The sequence below is a fragment of the Sander lucioperca genome, chromosome 9 (assembly GCF_008315115.2).
Source record: "Sander lucioperca isolate FBNREF2018 chromosome 9, SLUC_FBN_1.2, whole genome shotgun sequence".
NCBI classification, from domain to species: Eukaryota; Metazoa; Chordata; class Actinopteri; order Perciformes; family Percidae; genus Sander; species Sander lucioperca.
In genome coordinates this window covers 22,064,316-22,078,147 of record NC_050181.1, presented here as the reverse complement: position 1 = coordinate 22,078,147, position 13,832 = coordinate 22,064,316, and the positions used below count along the sequence as shown (strand labels likewise).

General features: G+C 40.9%; 1 protein-coding gene and 1 long non-coding RNA gene across 2 annotated transcripts in view; one reads left to right on the top strand and one right to left on the bottom strand.

The window, feature by feature from the left end:
• Positions 1 to 4,372: 4,372 nt before the first annotated feature.
• rab2a (RAB2A, member RAS oncogene family) overlaps positions 4,373 to 13,832 on the bottom strand; it is a 29,969-nt gene continuing 20,509 nt past the window's right edge. Inside the window, exons 7-8 of the mRNA XM_031310357.2 lie at positions 10,374 to 10,442; positions 4,373 to 5,050 (exon numbers count right to left, since the gene is read on the bottom strand). Of these exons, the coding sequence (XP_031166217.1) occupies positions 4,955 to 5,050; positions 10,374 to 10,442 (165 nt within the window). The 3' untranslated portion in view covers positions 4,373 to 4,954. The remainder of the gene's footprint in view (positions 5,051 to 10,373; positions 10,443 to 13,832) is intronic.
• LOC116057753 lies at positions 8,113 to 8,414 on the top strand. Its single transcript, XR_004106879.1, has 2 exons — positions 8,113 to 8,232; positions 8,328 to 8,414. It is a non-coding gene; the product is annotated as an uncharacterized LOC116057753 (long non-coding RNA).

Here is a 13,832-nt window from a genome sequence, read left to right as displayed (position 1 = left end):
CAACATGGCTTAGGAGGTACTAGAAATGTCACATTTCTACAAGACTCATGTTCATATTGTTGATAGTGTAATGGTAAAATAATAATGTACAACCATCAGGGGACTTCTGCAAATAAAGGGGCAGTTCACGCAAAAACAAAAAAGTTTCCTAGAGCTACCTTTTATAGCAGAAATACGTAGTCCCTAGAAACACTGTTGACAGCGAGGTCTGTAATTTATCCACTAGAGTAACTGGGACACAGTGTCTGGAAAAAGATGCTATAGTTGATTTTTTTTAAATGTAATTTTTGATAATACAGTAGGCCTTTTTCACAACAGACATTTTGACATAAGATAGCAGGAAAACCCCAGGTGTAATTCATATTAAAAAGGGTTTACCTCGTGCCAACATGAGGCTCACATTTGTGTCTTTGAGTGAAATGTCTTGACAACAATTAGATGGATTGCCATGGAGCTTGATACACACATTTGTTTCCTCCCCAGGAGGAATTTTAATGACCTTTGGGATCCCTTAACTTTTCATCCGGCACCATTATCAGGTTGATGTTCATTTCTCAAAACAATTCCTACTTTAATTTATGATACATATACCAGCAAAACTAGTGACATTCCTATCAGCCACATCATTTTTGTTTAGTTATATTTAGCAAATGTTATCATGCTAAAAAGCTAAAGTAAGATGGCAAACTTTAGCATGTTAGCATTGTCATTGTGAGCATGTTAGCATGCAACTCAGAGCACCACGGTGCCTAAGCACAGCGTCACAAAGCGGCCGGCTTTGGAATCTTTGTCATTTCCAGGACCAAAGTGGTTTTAAAGGGGCGTTGGAGGCGTTTCCTGATGAACTAAAGAGCTAGCTAAAAAGTAGATGTCAACGCTAGAGGATGCACACCACCATGCTACAGAGAGTTTTCACTACCCAAGAGGTATTACTGTCCGTGGCTTATTGTTGATCTTTAAAGCATTGGTACATTATTTATGAACCATTAATAATGACAGCCATTAGTTGAAAATTATAAACCCTTCAATAAAGTGTGCCTAAAATCAGGATGCAAAATTAACTTTAGCTCCACCAGCCAATGAATGTTCAAATTTTACCAGCCACCAAATAGACTAACAGTTTTTTTTGGATGGTGAGTGAAGAAAATCTACCAGCCACTTATATATTTTACCAGCATTTGGCTGGTGGATGGTGCTAATTTTCAACCCTGTGCCTAATTAGAAAAGGTACCAAATGCCCCTATAGTTCACTGGCTCGAGCACTTCATGCTAGGGGAGCGTGCCTATGTTCCCACATTTCTAAGAATCTTTTTTCAAAATTAGGCCCTATGTTCCCACATTTCCTTTTTCATAAATTTGTATCGTATTTTATCCCCCTAATCCTAACCCTAAATAATCTTGTGGGAGGATAGGGCTTAAATTGAAGGGACATGTAGGAACACAATACCTAATTTTGAAAATGTCCTAGAAATATGGGAACATAGGGCTGTGGGACCATTGGGCTGTAGGAACATAGGGCAGACCCCCATGCTAGCATGTAGTATGCTTATAGTAGCTTTCCAGCTAATACATTTACATACACTACAAATGTAGGGATTTCATGTACAGTAGAGCATTGCTAAAAAGCTCATTCACACAACACTGAACCTTTCCTATTTTTCACAACCCAAGATGTAGTCTTATCCATGGCTTATTGATCAAAGCATTGGTAAATGATTTCTGAACCATTAATAAAGACAGCCATTGGTTGAAACTTATAAACCCTTAATACCAAATGACCCTATAGTTCACTGGCTCCAGCACTTCATGCTAGCATGTAATATGCTTATAGTGGCCTCCCAGCTAACACGTTTACATACACGGATGTCCCAAAAACATGACGTATTCCTGCAAATGTACAGTAGAGCATTGCTAAAAAGCTCATGCACGTACACCGAACCTATCCTGACTACATATGAGTTAAAAAATGTTTCATTCATTAGGCAGGCTCTGTCTGACTGACCTTCATCAGGGAATACAATCTCCATGACTGCTGAAGGTCGAATGGCACAGCTCCAAGAGCACACAAGTCCCTCCCTGCTCATTTTAATGGATAAATCAGATATAACAGCATGTGGACCCATTAGGATTCATTCGTTCGTACGTACACTGAAAAGTCAGCATGGGCAGGCCATGGGTGGCCAAAAAAACAAGACAGAAAATACAAATGCAGTTTTTCTTTTTTCAAACACTGTATTTTTCCATCTCCACATAACCATCAAAATGACATGTTTAGAGTTTAGAATGTTTTATTATAGTTTATTGTGATAGCATTTTCATTTTTTCTTTTTTTTAAGTTTTGTTTTTTCCAAAGAACAAACACAGCAAATAACGTTGAGGGGGAGGGGGAGAGGCAGGAAGAGCGAGACAGGAGGGCCACATAGATAAGATAGCTAGATCAATCCATAGATAGATAGATAGATAGATAGATGCATCAGGTTTGGCTTGATCCTCCCCCTGTAACCCCTCTGGGTCCACACACGCACGCACGCACGCACGCACGCACACACATACATACACACTACATTTTGCTTTACAAAGAATAATCATCAGAATAAGATTAATAACTGTCTGAATATATCTAAGAATAAAAAAAGAAAGGAAAAAAGAAGAGAAGAACGCACTGCCGAGGAAAACAGATTCACTCGTACTGCTGTGAAACCAAAAAACTCCCTACAGTTATACGGTTAGCCTTGAGAGAAAACAGCTAGGTTAGATAAACAGAAATATATGTATGCATCATATACGTATGCATGCATATACTGTATGCAGGCTGGGTGTGTGTGCGCATGGAGGAGATGGAAAAAATAAAAATAATAAAGTCAACATGTGGGTTTGGATTAATTTCAAATGCCCCAACAAAATTCAAACTAGGCCCGTTTCTATCACTTTACATATCTCTTAAGTGTGTATCTATGCATGAATAATGCATCGTCAACTAGCTAGTTAGTGGTAAAATTCCTATCTGCACATAAAGGGTCAGTTTGATTCATTTTAGCAGCTGTCCAAATCTCTCAGGGGTGGAGTTAAGGCAGGCAGCTGGATTTCAGGACAAATGCATGGGCTTTGTTGATTCTTTCTCATTTTTTTTGTTGTTGACAAAACACAGGTAACCACAATAATTTGGCATTAGAAATAGATACAGAGCTAACGTTACCAAACAGTTTGAGAAAGAGAGAGAAGTGGGGATGAGAGGGGAGGATGAACAACAAGTAACTGAAGTAATAAAATATGATCATAACAATAAAATGGTGCATATTACATTGGGGATCTTGAAGCCAAAAAAAAAAAAATAAAAAAAATTGCAGCAGTCATCGATCAAGCTCTAAACAGTATACATTATATATCTGCCAGCTAATTCATGGTGTAAATCTTTGCTTGCTTAAAAGGGAGACGCCTTGACATTTTCAGTTGGAGTCGGTTCTCCACCAGGGACTTTCAATGCCTCTACACGGTCCTGTTAACAGCCTGTTATCATTCATACTTGTCATTTAAAAGAAAGGGCATGGCCAACCCTAATGTAACAGGGCGACTCAGTACCTTTGGGTTTAAATGAGAATTGTTAAAAATGCGAAAAAGCTGCTTGAAGGTCCAGTATGTTTTATTTTTTTTCTTCCAGCCCTGGTAAAGAAATAACTAGACCACAACAAAACACCAAGCTTCACCTTAAACAGCCCAAAGAAGCTACAGAAACCTAAAGAGCCATATATACACAAAAATGTGCCTGATAAATATAGTTAACAAGAAAGTCTTGATTTCCAACAATTGTCCTCTTTTTACTTCTTTACTTCATAATGGCGGCCGCTGCTCTCAATATCCCTTAACGTTTCTTTAACTTTCCTGCTTTTCCTTTCTGTTGTTCCCAAAAGGATCAATTTTCACACTCAACAGTTTGGTCTTTTATTCTCTCTCCAGACATTTTAAAACACGTTTTAAGCCACAACCAGTTTGTAGTGTTCATTAAATACAAATCATCTGCAAGTCAACATCAAGGAAACAAAGACAGACACAGAGAGAGAGAGAGAGAGAGAGAGAGAGAGAGAGAGAGAGAGAGAGAGAGAGAGAGAGAGAGAGAGAGAGAGAGAGAGAGAGAGAGAGAGAGAACAATAGAACATGGCGAAAAATAGGGAAAGGAAGCACAAAAAACATAATAATTTGCACTTTGTTTTTATGGACAGAAGATACAGAATGACTTGAATGCTTCCTAAACCTCCCAAACGGACATACTGGAATACCTATATCGTCCCTATACATACAGGCACAGCATGAAAACTGACTCAACATGTAGAAACATGCCCTGCTATCTACGTGCTGCGTCATTTAAAAAAAAAAAAAAGTTTCATGGTTTATTCCATACAGTCAGTTGTTAAGAGTGTGTTTAATCTCTAACCATGTTGTTACTGAACATATACCTTTATTTTATGATTCTGAGATAAAGTCATATCCCAACAACAACCTCATGAATTAGGAGGAGTGTGTAAATTAAACTGCTGGAACAGAATTCTTCACATTCCAGCATGTCTTTTGTTTTTATTTTAATAAAAAGATAAAAATCCATTTATCTAACAAAAAAAAAAAAAAAAAAAAATTGGTGGCTAACCCTGCAGGTGAGACTGACTGTCCTTGTAAGACTGTAGGAAGTCAGGTTGATTTATGGGGACACAGCCCCTAGGCCCTCGGGTATGATCAAGGGGCTGAGGAAAGCCATGGCTGATAGACAGAGAGAGAAAAGGACACAGAGGGATGGATGGATGGATGAAAAGAATGGAGCGGTAGCGAGAGAAAGGTTAACAAACTGTTAGTGAGCCTGGACAGTTCTGTAGAAACGCAAGGGAGAGTCGGAGAGGGCGAGGAGGAGGAGGAGGAGGAGGAGGAAGGGTTGGGGTTGGAGGAGGAGGTGGTGTGTTTTGGGGCTTCAGCAGCAGCCCCCTCCAGCCTGTTGGCCTCCCTGGCTACCGGACAGTGTGGAGTTGGTGGTAGGATGCTGGGGTCCAATCTTAATACCATTAGCCTGTGTGGAGACAGACATCCAGAATAAGATAGAAATTAGGTTAGGAAAACCAAACAAACAGCACAGTAGGAAAACGGATCATGTCAATAAAAAAATGACTACATCTGTTGGTATAATAAGAAAGTGTGTTATTTTGTGGAAAAACCCGGTCTATCCTTACGTTTCATACTGCAATACTTTGTGGGCAAGTACATTTTCTACAATAATTTGTAAATTATTCCTGTATAAAATTGGGTTTAAAGTGCTCATATTATGCTCATTTTCAGGTTCATAATTGTATTTAGAGGTTATATCAGAATAAGTTTACATGGTTTAATTTTCAAAAAACACCATATTTTTGTTGTACTGCACATTGCTGCAGCTCCTCTTTTCACCCTGTGTGTTGAGCTCTCTGTTTTAGCTACAGAGTGAGACATCTCACTTCTGTTCCATCTTTGTTGGGAGTCGCACATGCGCAGTACCTAGGTAAGGACTACTAGCCAGTCAGAAGCAGAGTATGAGGGCGTGCCACGCTAGCAGCTAGGCGAGCATTATAACGTGTGTTACAAAGTGACCACGTTTGTCTCTGAAGTAAAGGCTGGACTACAATAGAGCTGTTTGGAGCAGTTTGTGAAAAGTGTTTTCTGTTGGAGACGGTAAGTCCCTTTGGGGTGGACTTTGGGCTTTTTCACTTTGTAAACCTATAACGTGCACAAAAAAGATATATAACACAATAAAGGAAAGGGAAAAAGCATAATGAGCACTTTAATCAAATTAGCACAAATTAATCTAAACAGAAAATCTGGGGTAAGGTAGCAGACCAACATTTAGAGACGTAGACATGCAAATCTGTGCGGTTGGCCATTAAGCCACCATCTTGACAGTGCTGAGGTTTGATGTAAGATAGGGCTAGGGAGACCAAAATAGATTAAGCTATCATATTAGCAGTTTTGCACCATACACTTTTACATAACCACCCTCTGCTGCAGTATTAACTGCGCCACAAAAGAGGCACGGTTTACAGTCAGTTGTGGACTCCATGTTACAAATATGTCTCTTGAATAAACTTGAATAAGCAACCAGGGACCAGGAAAGCTAACTACCTGTAACTGGCAGTTAGCTTTCTAACCGGCAGTTAGCTTTCTAGCCAGCTAGCCTTGTGGGCTATGGGGGACGGCGAGGGTCACGTGACACTCAGCTGGAGGGGTCAGTAGACCAGTTTTGAGTAGCCTTAATTGCGTGTCTACTTGTACTGTTGAAGAATTTAAACCGTGAAGAGGCACATAACACAACTGTCCTTCAAAAATTTGTAAATCTCGATACAGCAATAAGAAAACCACAGTAAAGCTGTTAATCAACCTCCGGTGTTATTCTATCACCTCTATTTACATTTGACACATTGTGATTAAAACAACAATGCAATACATTCGCTAACCTTTCAGAATATGACATTTTATTCGTTATAAATATTCATGCAAACTTGATCAGATTTCGGAAACCACATGAGGATCCCCTCGGAATAATTTACTTTTTCATTTCTATATCTCCAGCCTCCATCAGATGTGTTTACAATGTCTACAGAAATATCAGATGAGCACAGGGCCATTGTCAAGACAACAAACGTCATTTTCAATAAGTTCCTGTTGAAATGTGCCCACTGTACTAATTTCTTCAAATAACAACATAACATTATAGCATATTAGCTCGCTAGCTACTGTGCTAGATTGGCTATCTCCAAGTCGTAGCGGTCCACGAAGAGTCTCCCTGTGGGCTATTGTGGCTGGCTAGTGCTTGAATTTTTCCCAGCTAGCATGTCATCAGTTAGCTCACCACCTAGCCACACAAGGATGATTAACTCTGCCATGCCAGTACCCTAGTGAGACTGGGTACTTATTCAAACATAGGTGTACCCGTGTGTCTGGTCTAAATATGAGGCTGTCATGTATAGTCTGCTGTGTGGGCTGTAGTTGATGGTAACTTGGAAGCGACAGGGTACACACAATGCAAAGTGGGCGGGAGGTGACCAGGTGGAGATTCAAGGGGGTCCCAACAGCAAATCTTTGCCCCAGAGCCGTCTAACAGATCAATACGGCCATGGGCAGATTATTATGTGGATAGAGGTAATGAATACTAAACCCTAACCTTGTTTTACTCTTATGTCATTTGTTTTTAATCATGACGAGAAATCTTTTTCTAACCAAATAACAAAAGAAAGTTATTATAATCACTCACTTAATGAAAAAAACAACAAAAAAACACTGAATCATAAGTGCATCCCTGCTTTCCCGGCTCCTATTAGATCACATCATAATAGGGGAAGCAACAGGTGCTGCTGCGCTGCACAAAGGTAAGGGAAACACCAGCAGCACTCAAGGAGGAAAAAAAGCACTTCTAATAAAGAGAAACAGAGAGCGAGAGAGAGAGAGGCAGGCAGGTGGGTGGTAGAGAGACACTGCTCTTTCATCTCTCTCATCCCCTCAACTGGAGAGCGCTTTCTCTCTCCCTCCGTGTACTGTAATGCTCACTTTCCCTCTCTGTGTTTCATCATCTCTCTCTTGGTGTGGTTGTAGCCTACTCTCTCCCTCTGTTTATATTTATCTCACTTCCTCTCAGTGTAACTCCCCCTCCTACACTCAGTAGCAGTGGTACCTCTGGGAAACACTGTATGCCTTTAAATCACATTTATTGAGCTAAGGCCATGTGTGTGTGTGTGAGAGTAAGTGTGTGTGAGTGTTTTCTCATAGTGGCTGCCAACATTTCTGGTGGGGTTTCCCTCTCTCTCTCCCTCAGCCAGTCAGCTGATGTGGTTTGGCTGGCCGGCCTGCCTTCACTCCGTCTTACTGTTTCTAATAACAAAAACATTCGCTGGCTGGCTGGCTGACTCCAGTCCTGTCTGACTGTCTAACATTTGTACTTGCTGGCTGGCTGGCTGGCTGGCTAAAGGGCCAGATATAGTCGCAGGCAGAGGACGCACACACTTTTCTGTTCATATACTACTACTACTACAATTTTTCACACGTGTGTAGGCTGCATGAGGACAGCCTGTGTGGACCGGGACGTCATGATTTACGACATGGTTAAGAGTTTTCTTATGAAGATAGTAAACTCAGAGTACCTCCTCCACACTAAGGTCACATCAGCCTTCTAATCCCAGACCTCTGAATCACTGCCTACATCTCAGATTTGTTCAGTGATCTAAATAGGTGCTGTTCTCATTGACCGCTAATTCCTCCAATTGGAGAAACAGTTGACTAATCAGAGATTTGTAATCTGGATTAAGAGTGGGATGTCTAGCTAGCTAGCTAGTTACATTCATTAAAAATGCCAACAAGTGTGGATGAGACCAATGCAGCTGTACATGTTGTTGTAAGTCCACATACAGAAATAACAACTCTTTTATCAACATCTTGTTGATAAATGTGAAAAACATGAAGTTAAATGCTCTTAGCAACAGCTACTGCTTCTTCTGTGCTGACTGAAAATGATGTCTGTGGCCATATATACCACCTGCTACTCATCACTTCAGGCAAAGTGAAACAAAAGAAATCAGATAACATGAACACATACTCGGGCTGAATGAATGAAGTGCAAGAAAATGGCAATTCAGGCTGAATATCAGGCTTACACCGGCTTTTCATTCAACAAAATTGAGAGAACTGAACCGATCATAGTGCATCAACATTTGTATTGCTGAACTTGCAAATTCGCACCGTCAAAGTTTGGCCCTGCAGGAGCCGACTGGAGCCTGCACCAAAACAGGAAATGCATGCTCCTGCTGCCACTTAGGCTTCAACTGCAGTGAATGGAGAAGCAGCGGATGTTTGCAGGATGGAAGCGTACTGGACACAGACAGGAAGTCAAGGACACGGACAGATTTAAATGTTATTTCTTAATTTAGCGTTATTCCTTAATTTAGCGCATAGATTTTATAAGTGGCAGACAAATAAACAATATTTGCCTGCCACCGTAGCAGTCAGAGAAAACAGTTGATTTCAGACCCAGCTCTCAAGTATCATTTTTTAAAGCCAGCCGAGTTTTAAAAGATCTTTTTCTCTCTGTTTTGGTCCTAAGATGATGCTTTTTGCACCTGAAAACTGTCATCCAGAATGGATAAATCTGACAACGCTAGCGTGTGCGTTTTAACGTCGATAAGGATTATTGAACTTTTGGAAAACACTGAAATGCATCTGGGTAGTCAGGTGCTGCACAGCAATAACATTAGGAAGACAGCTTTCCGTCAACTCTAACTTTCTCTGTGATCACTCATTTTAAATCAGTACAGCTGAACACACAATACAGTAATTGTCAGTAATCTGCATTCATTTAGTCAGTGTGGCAGCACAGTAAACACAGTTTGCCTGGTCAACAGGTAGCATTGTGAGCACTAATTTATGCTAGTTCAGGTGCTTGATACTGGAAAATGTGTTTAATGAGAACAAAGATTTTTACCAGATGTGATCGGTGATGTACAGCTTTGTTTTTTGCTGACCAAAACAGAACGACAAAGAACAGATTAAGCCTTTTTTTTTTTTTTTTTTTTTTACACTATTGTTGAGATTTTTATGAAACCGACCAACCGGCCAATGTGGCGTAGTGTTTTACGTGTGAACTGCGTTTTTGGAGATTGCAATTTTAAGTGAAAGTAGTATAACTAATGCATCTGCTGTGCATACTTGCTGACAGGCTTGGTGTCTTGTCTTTCATGCCTAAATAACCGTACCACTGAAAAGATAACCATCTGGTTGACTGAATAGCAAACTTAGTGACTTAGAGGGATAGGAAGGTTACAGACTGGCTGGCTGCCTGTTTGTTTTTTTGCTGAATGACTGAGACCTTGTGGGATGCGAGGAATTTATGAGCTGGCAAGATGCCGAGAAAGAGAGACAGAATGTGAGAGGGAAAGAGAGAGAGAGAGAGAGAGAGAGAGAGAGAGAGAGAGAGAGAGAGAGAGAGAGAGAGAGAGAGAGAGAGAGAGAGAGAGAGAGAGCGAGAGAGGCAGAGTGTGTGTGAGAGAGAGAAAGTGAGAGAGGCAGAGTGTGTGTGAGAGAGAGAGCTGAGGAGTGAAGAAAGAGCAAGTGGAAAATAGAGCAGGGGAGAGGAGGAACGCAGGGAGTTTTGCTTGGCTGGAGTCAAAGGAAGCAGAGAAGAGGGTTTCCCCCCCTCCTTTTGAGGAGAGAGGGAGCGTGGCAAACCACACACACACTGCTGGAAAACTAAGGAGAAAGACAGGAAAAGAAGAGAACAAAGACTGGAAGAGAGGATGAGACTGCCCTAAAAAAAGAGAACAACAATGGGAGAGGTTTGAGAAGGAAGGGGAAAAAAAACTGAGTGAAGTGCGTCTCACCTCATTGTTGATATCAAACACTCCCTCCTGGATCTTCTCATAGATCTCCTTGGCTGTGTTGATGAAAGCCTGAGATAGAGAACAGGAAGTGAGACAGAGAGAGAGAAGAGGCGATTCAATTCATATTTAAATGTCGACTCCTCATTAGGAATGCAAAACAGACTGAATGCAAGTTTGGAACAACAGCTCAATATTCTCGCTAAAACATGACTTTGCTTAGCAGATCTTTTTTGGACTGGAAACTGTAATCCATCGCAGTCGATCAGCTAAACTATAGCTGGAAGTGGGAGTTGATTTGATAAATATTCCATATAGGTGTGTCAGAAATACTGGTAAGAAGCTCACACATTCCACATTTAAAGAGTTGGCTGCTGAACAGCGTTGCATTCACAAGTTGTGGTAAACACTGGAACGTGGACGCCATGAAAAACCGATGTGTGTCAAGTATGGGATGTCGAAGCTTCACACCAGCACTTATTAAATGACAATAGAACTATGACAAAAATAAAATTAACCAGTGTTCTTTGCATACTGATGGTGTGAATAGAAACCAAAATGGCTGCCTGGGAGGCTAACAAAATGCACTCCGATATTTAAAAGACTTTGGGAGACGTTTGGTGGTGGTGATGTTAGGTATTATTAGAAAACGGGCTAATACATACATACATAAAGGTTTTTAAAAGGAGACGAATCACAATGGAGGGATGGGATGACGCGCAGCAAAAGGCTGCGGGTCGGATTCGAACCATGGCCGCTGCCAAGTAGTCAGCTTACATGGGGCGCACGCTCTACAGGGTGAGCTAGAGGTCACCCCCTGCAGCTCTTAAAGTATTACTTTAACATTTTTGGAAAATACACATGATATCATTCTGTGAAATGAGAAGAACAGGTATGGTGGGTATGGATCTCATGTGTGTGCATTAAGTAGAGCTTAAGACAGGCTGTAGTAAGATTAGCATAAAGACTGGAAGCAGGTGGAAACTGCTGGCCTGGCTCTGTCCAAAGTGAAAAACTACACCTAACAGCAGACCTAAAGCTCACAAATTAAAACACTATCTTTACAGAAAAGTAAAAAACGACACGTTGAGGGTTTAGGGGGAGTTGTGTGCTGGAACCGTTTCTTGGTGAACCACAGCCGGGCAAGGTGCATTTGTGCAGCTTCTGACCCAGATTTGGCAGATAAGGAACAATCATGTCTTGTATAGAGACCAAAGCCAAACCTGTGCTCGCCAACTGAATCTAAACAGGAGACATTGCGCAGAAGTACTGAGTGGATGTTCATTAAAAATAGCTCCAGAACATCCCTCTAAAACCACAACACAACCATCTCACTCAGATAAGTATTATAGCCTCTTTTCTTTTTTCTTTTTTTTTTAAAACAATGTTTTTATTAATTTTTCATTGCAAATAAAATTTTCAAAACACACATCCCTTCTTTAAAGAGGTCGTCTACTTCACTTATTCCTTTCTTTGCCCATATCTGGAATGCTTCACCAGCTTGCCTGTTTCCGATACTGGATTTTTGAGGCGATATTGATATTTTGGAATTTTAAAAATCTGGTGACGATATATCGGCCAATAGTCATTTTTATAAAAACAAAAACACGTGAAAACAAACAAACAATCTACAGTGTAAAAATCAACGTGTGAGTGCTCTCTATTGGACAAACCATCTAATGGTGACACTGTTTTTCATTTATGTCAAACTTAGTTTGGTATTTCTGTACGGCAATTTCTTGTTAATTAGCGGCCGACAAATACTATGATACCCATACCTGGCCGATGTTATCGGTCTATATCTAAAGTGTATTTCATGAAATGTTGAGCAATATCTTTATTATTTAAAATGCTTTATTTTGACAAGCCTGAAACTGAATTACATGATTTTCTTTCATTTTTTGTTGACTTTTACAAAGTCTCTTTCCTTTATCCCTCTGATCAAATACAAACTGCCGTTTTCTTCCTCAACACAGTGTCCTATTCCAGTATTCAGTTTCAATCATCAAGGAAGGAAGATGCTTTAAAAAAAAATGCAGTTTTGTTTGGACTTAAAGAGATCAAGATGTAGAGTATTTTAAGAAGTAAAATCCCTTACTGGACACTATCTAAGGGCCTTTCAAAGCTTTTAGAAGACCTTGTTAGAAGATGCAGAAACCCTGCAGTTTTGCTTCTTGTTGTCAACAGCTGCTACAAGAATACGATCTGAGCAGAGCACACACACAGAGACTACACACAATCTCGGTTTTCTTTCTAGACACATAAACACACCTCACTGACAGAGCTGTCTCTCAAAGATGGTATAATAGAGTGGAATTAAGCTCCCTGAGCTACTTGCCTATGGTATCAATGCATTTGTCTCCAGGGACAGCCTCTTAGTGTTTGTGTCTCAAGGGTCGAAACTGGAGAGCAACTAGGATAAAACTTATTGTGCAGTCTGTATGATCTGACCAGGGTTTTCCCTGCCTATCTAAGTCAAAGGCAGCCTTTCTCGTACTTGCCACCGCCCTGGTTGAAAATTCCAACAAAAATGTGAAGGCCTTTCTTTTCCCCAAACAAAACTATCGTGCCTTTTATCAGCAACTGCTTTGATGTGCTTATACCAGTGGTTCTTAAACTTTTTCACATCAAGGACCCCTAAACTGACACAAATTAGACCACGGACCCCCATCTGATAAGACTTTGTCCCAGGGTACCCTACCCGATAGAATTTTTGTTTTATTACAGAAAGTGAATGAAACCCATGAGCAAAATAGTCATGCAATCTGTCATTGGGTTACTTATGGATGAAATTATAGTGAAAATAAATGATTCCTTTTCTTTTTCCCCTGGAACCCCTTCAAGGACCCCTGGGGGTCCCCGGACCCCACTTTGAGAACCACTGGCTTAAACCAAGCGCGTGCACATTACACACGGCACTGGTGTAGAGGCAACGGGGGAATGACACATCAGGTAAGCGATGAATTGTGGAAGGCAAACAAATGTGAGTTTTAGCACCCGCCAAACGCGGGTGAATTTGGCCGGGGATCGCTCCGTCTACAGGCTGCTTTAAAAGCAGCGGGGATAAGGAGTTGGGCTCCGGTTTGTGATTTCCTCGTCTCGGTGATCAGCACATCTGGGTGATGCCGTCAAATGCGCGCTAGCATGTTCCACTACCAACTGCCTCCACACACAACTTTGTCAGGCCAAGAAGAAGTGTGTTTCCTAAGCAGAGTCATTAAAGAACTGAAAAAATGGCCTGAACTTCTATCTGACACCCAGTCTGAAAATAGACAGAGGAGCCCAAGGGTGCTCTCTTGTGCACTCTGTCCTATTCACTCCTGTCCTCTTCCCTTCCTTTAACACACATCACTGCATGCCTTGTTCCTTCACAGATCTCTATACTTCTTGAAAATATTCATTTTGGATGTGTGTGGATCGTATGACGGGAGTAAATGAAAGGAGAAAACCAAAAACTAAGGG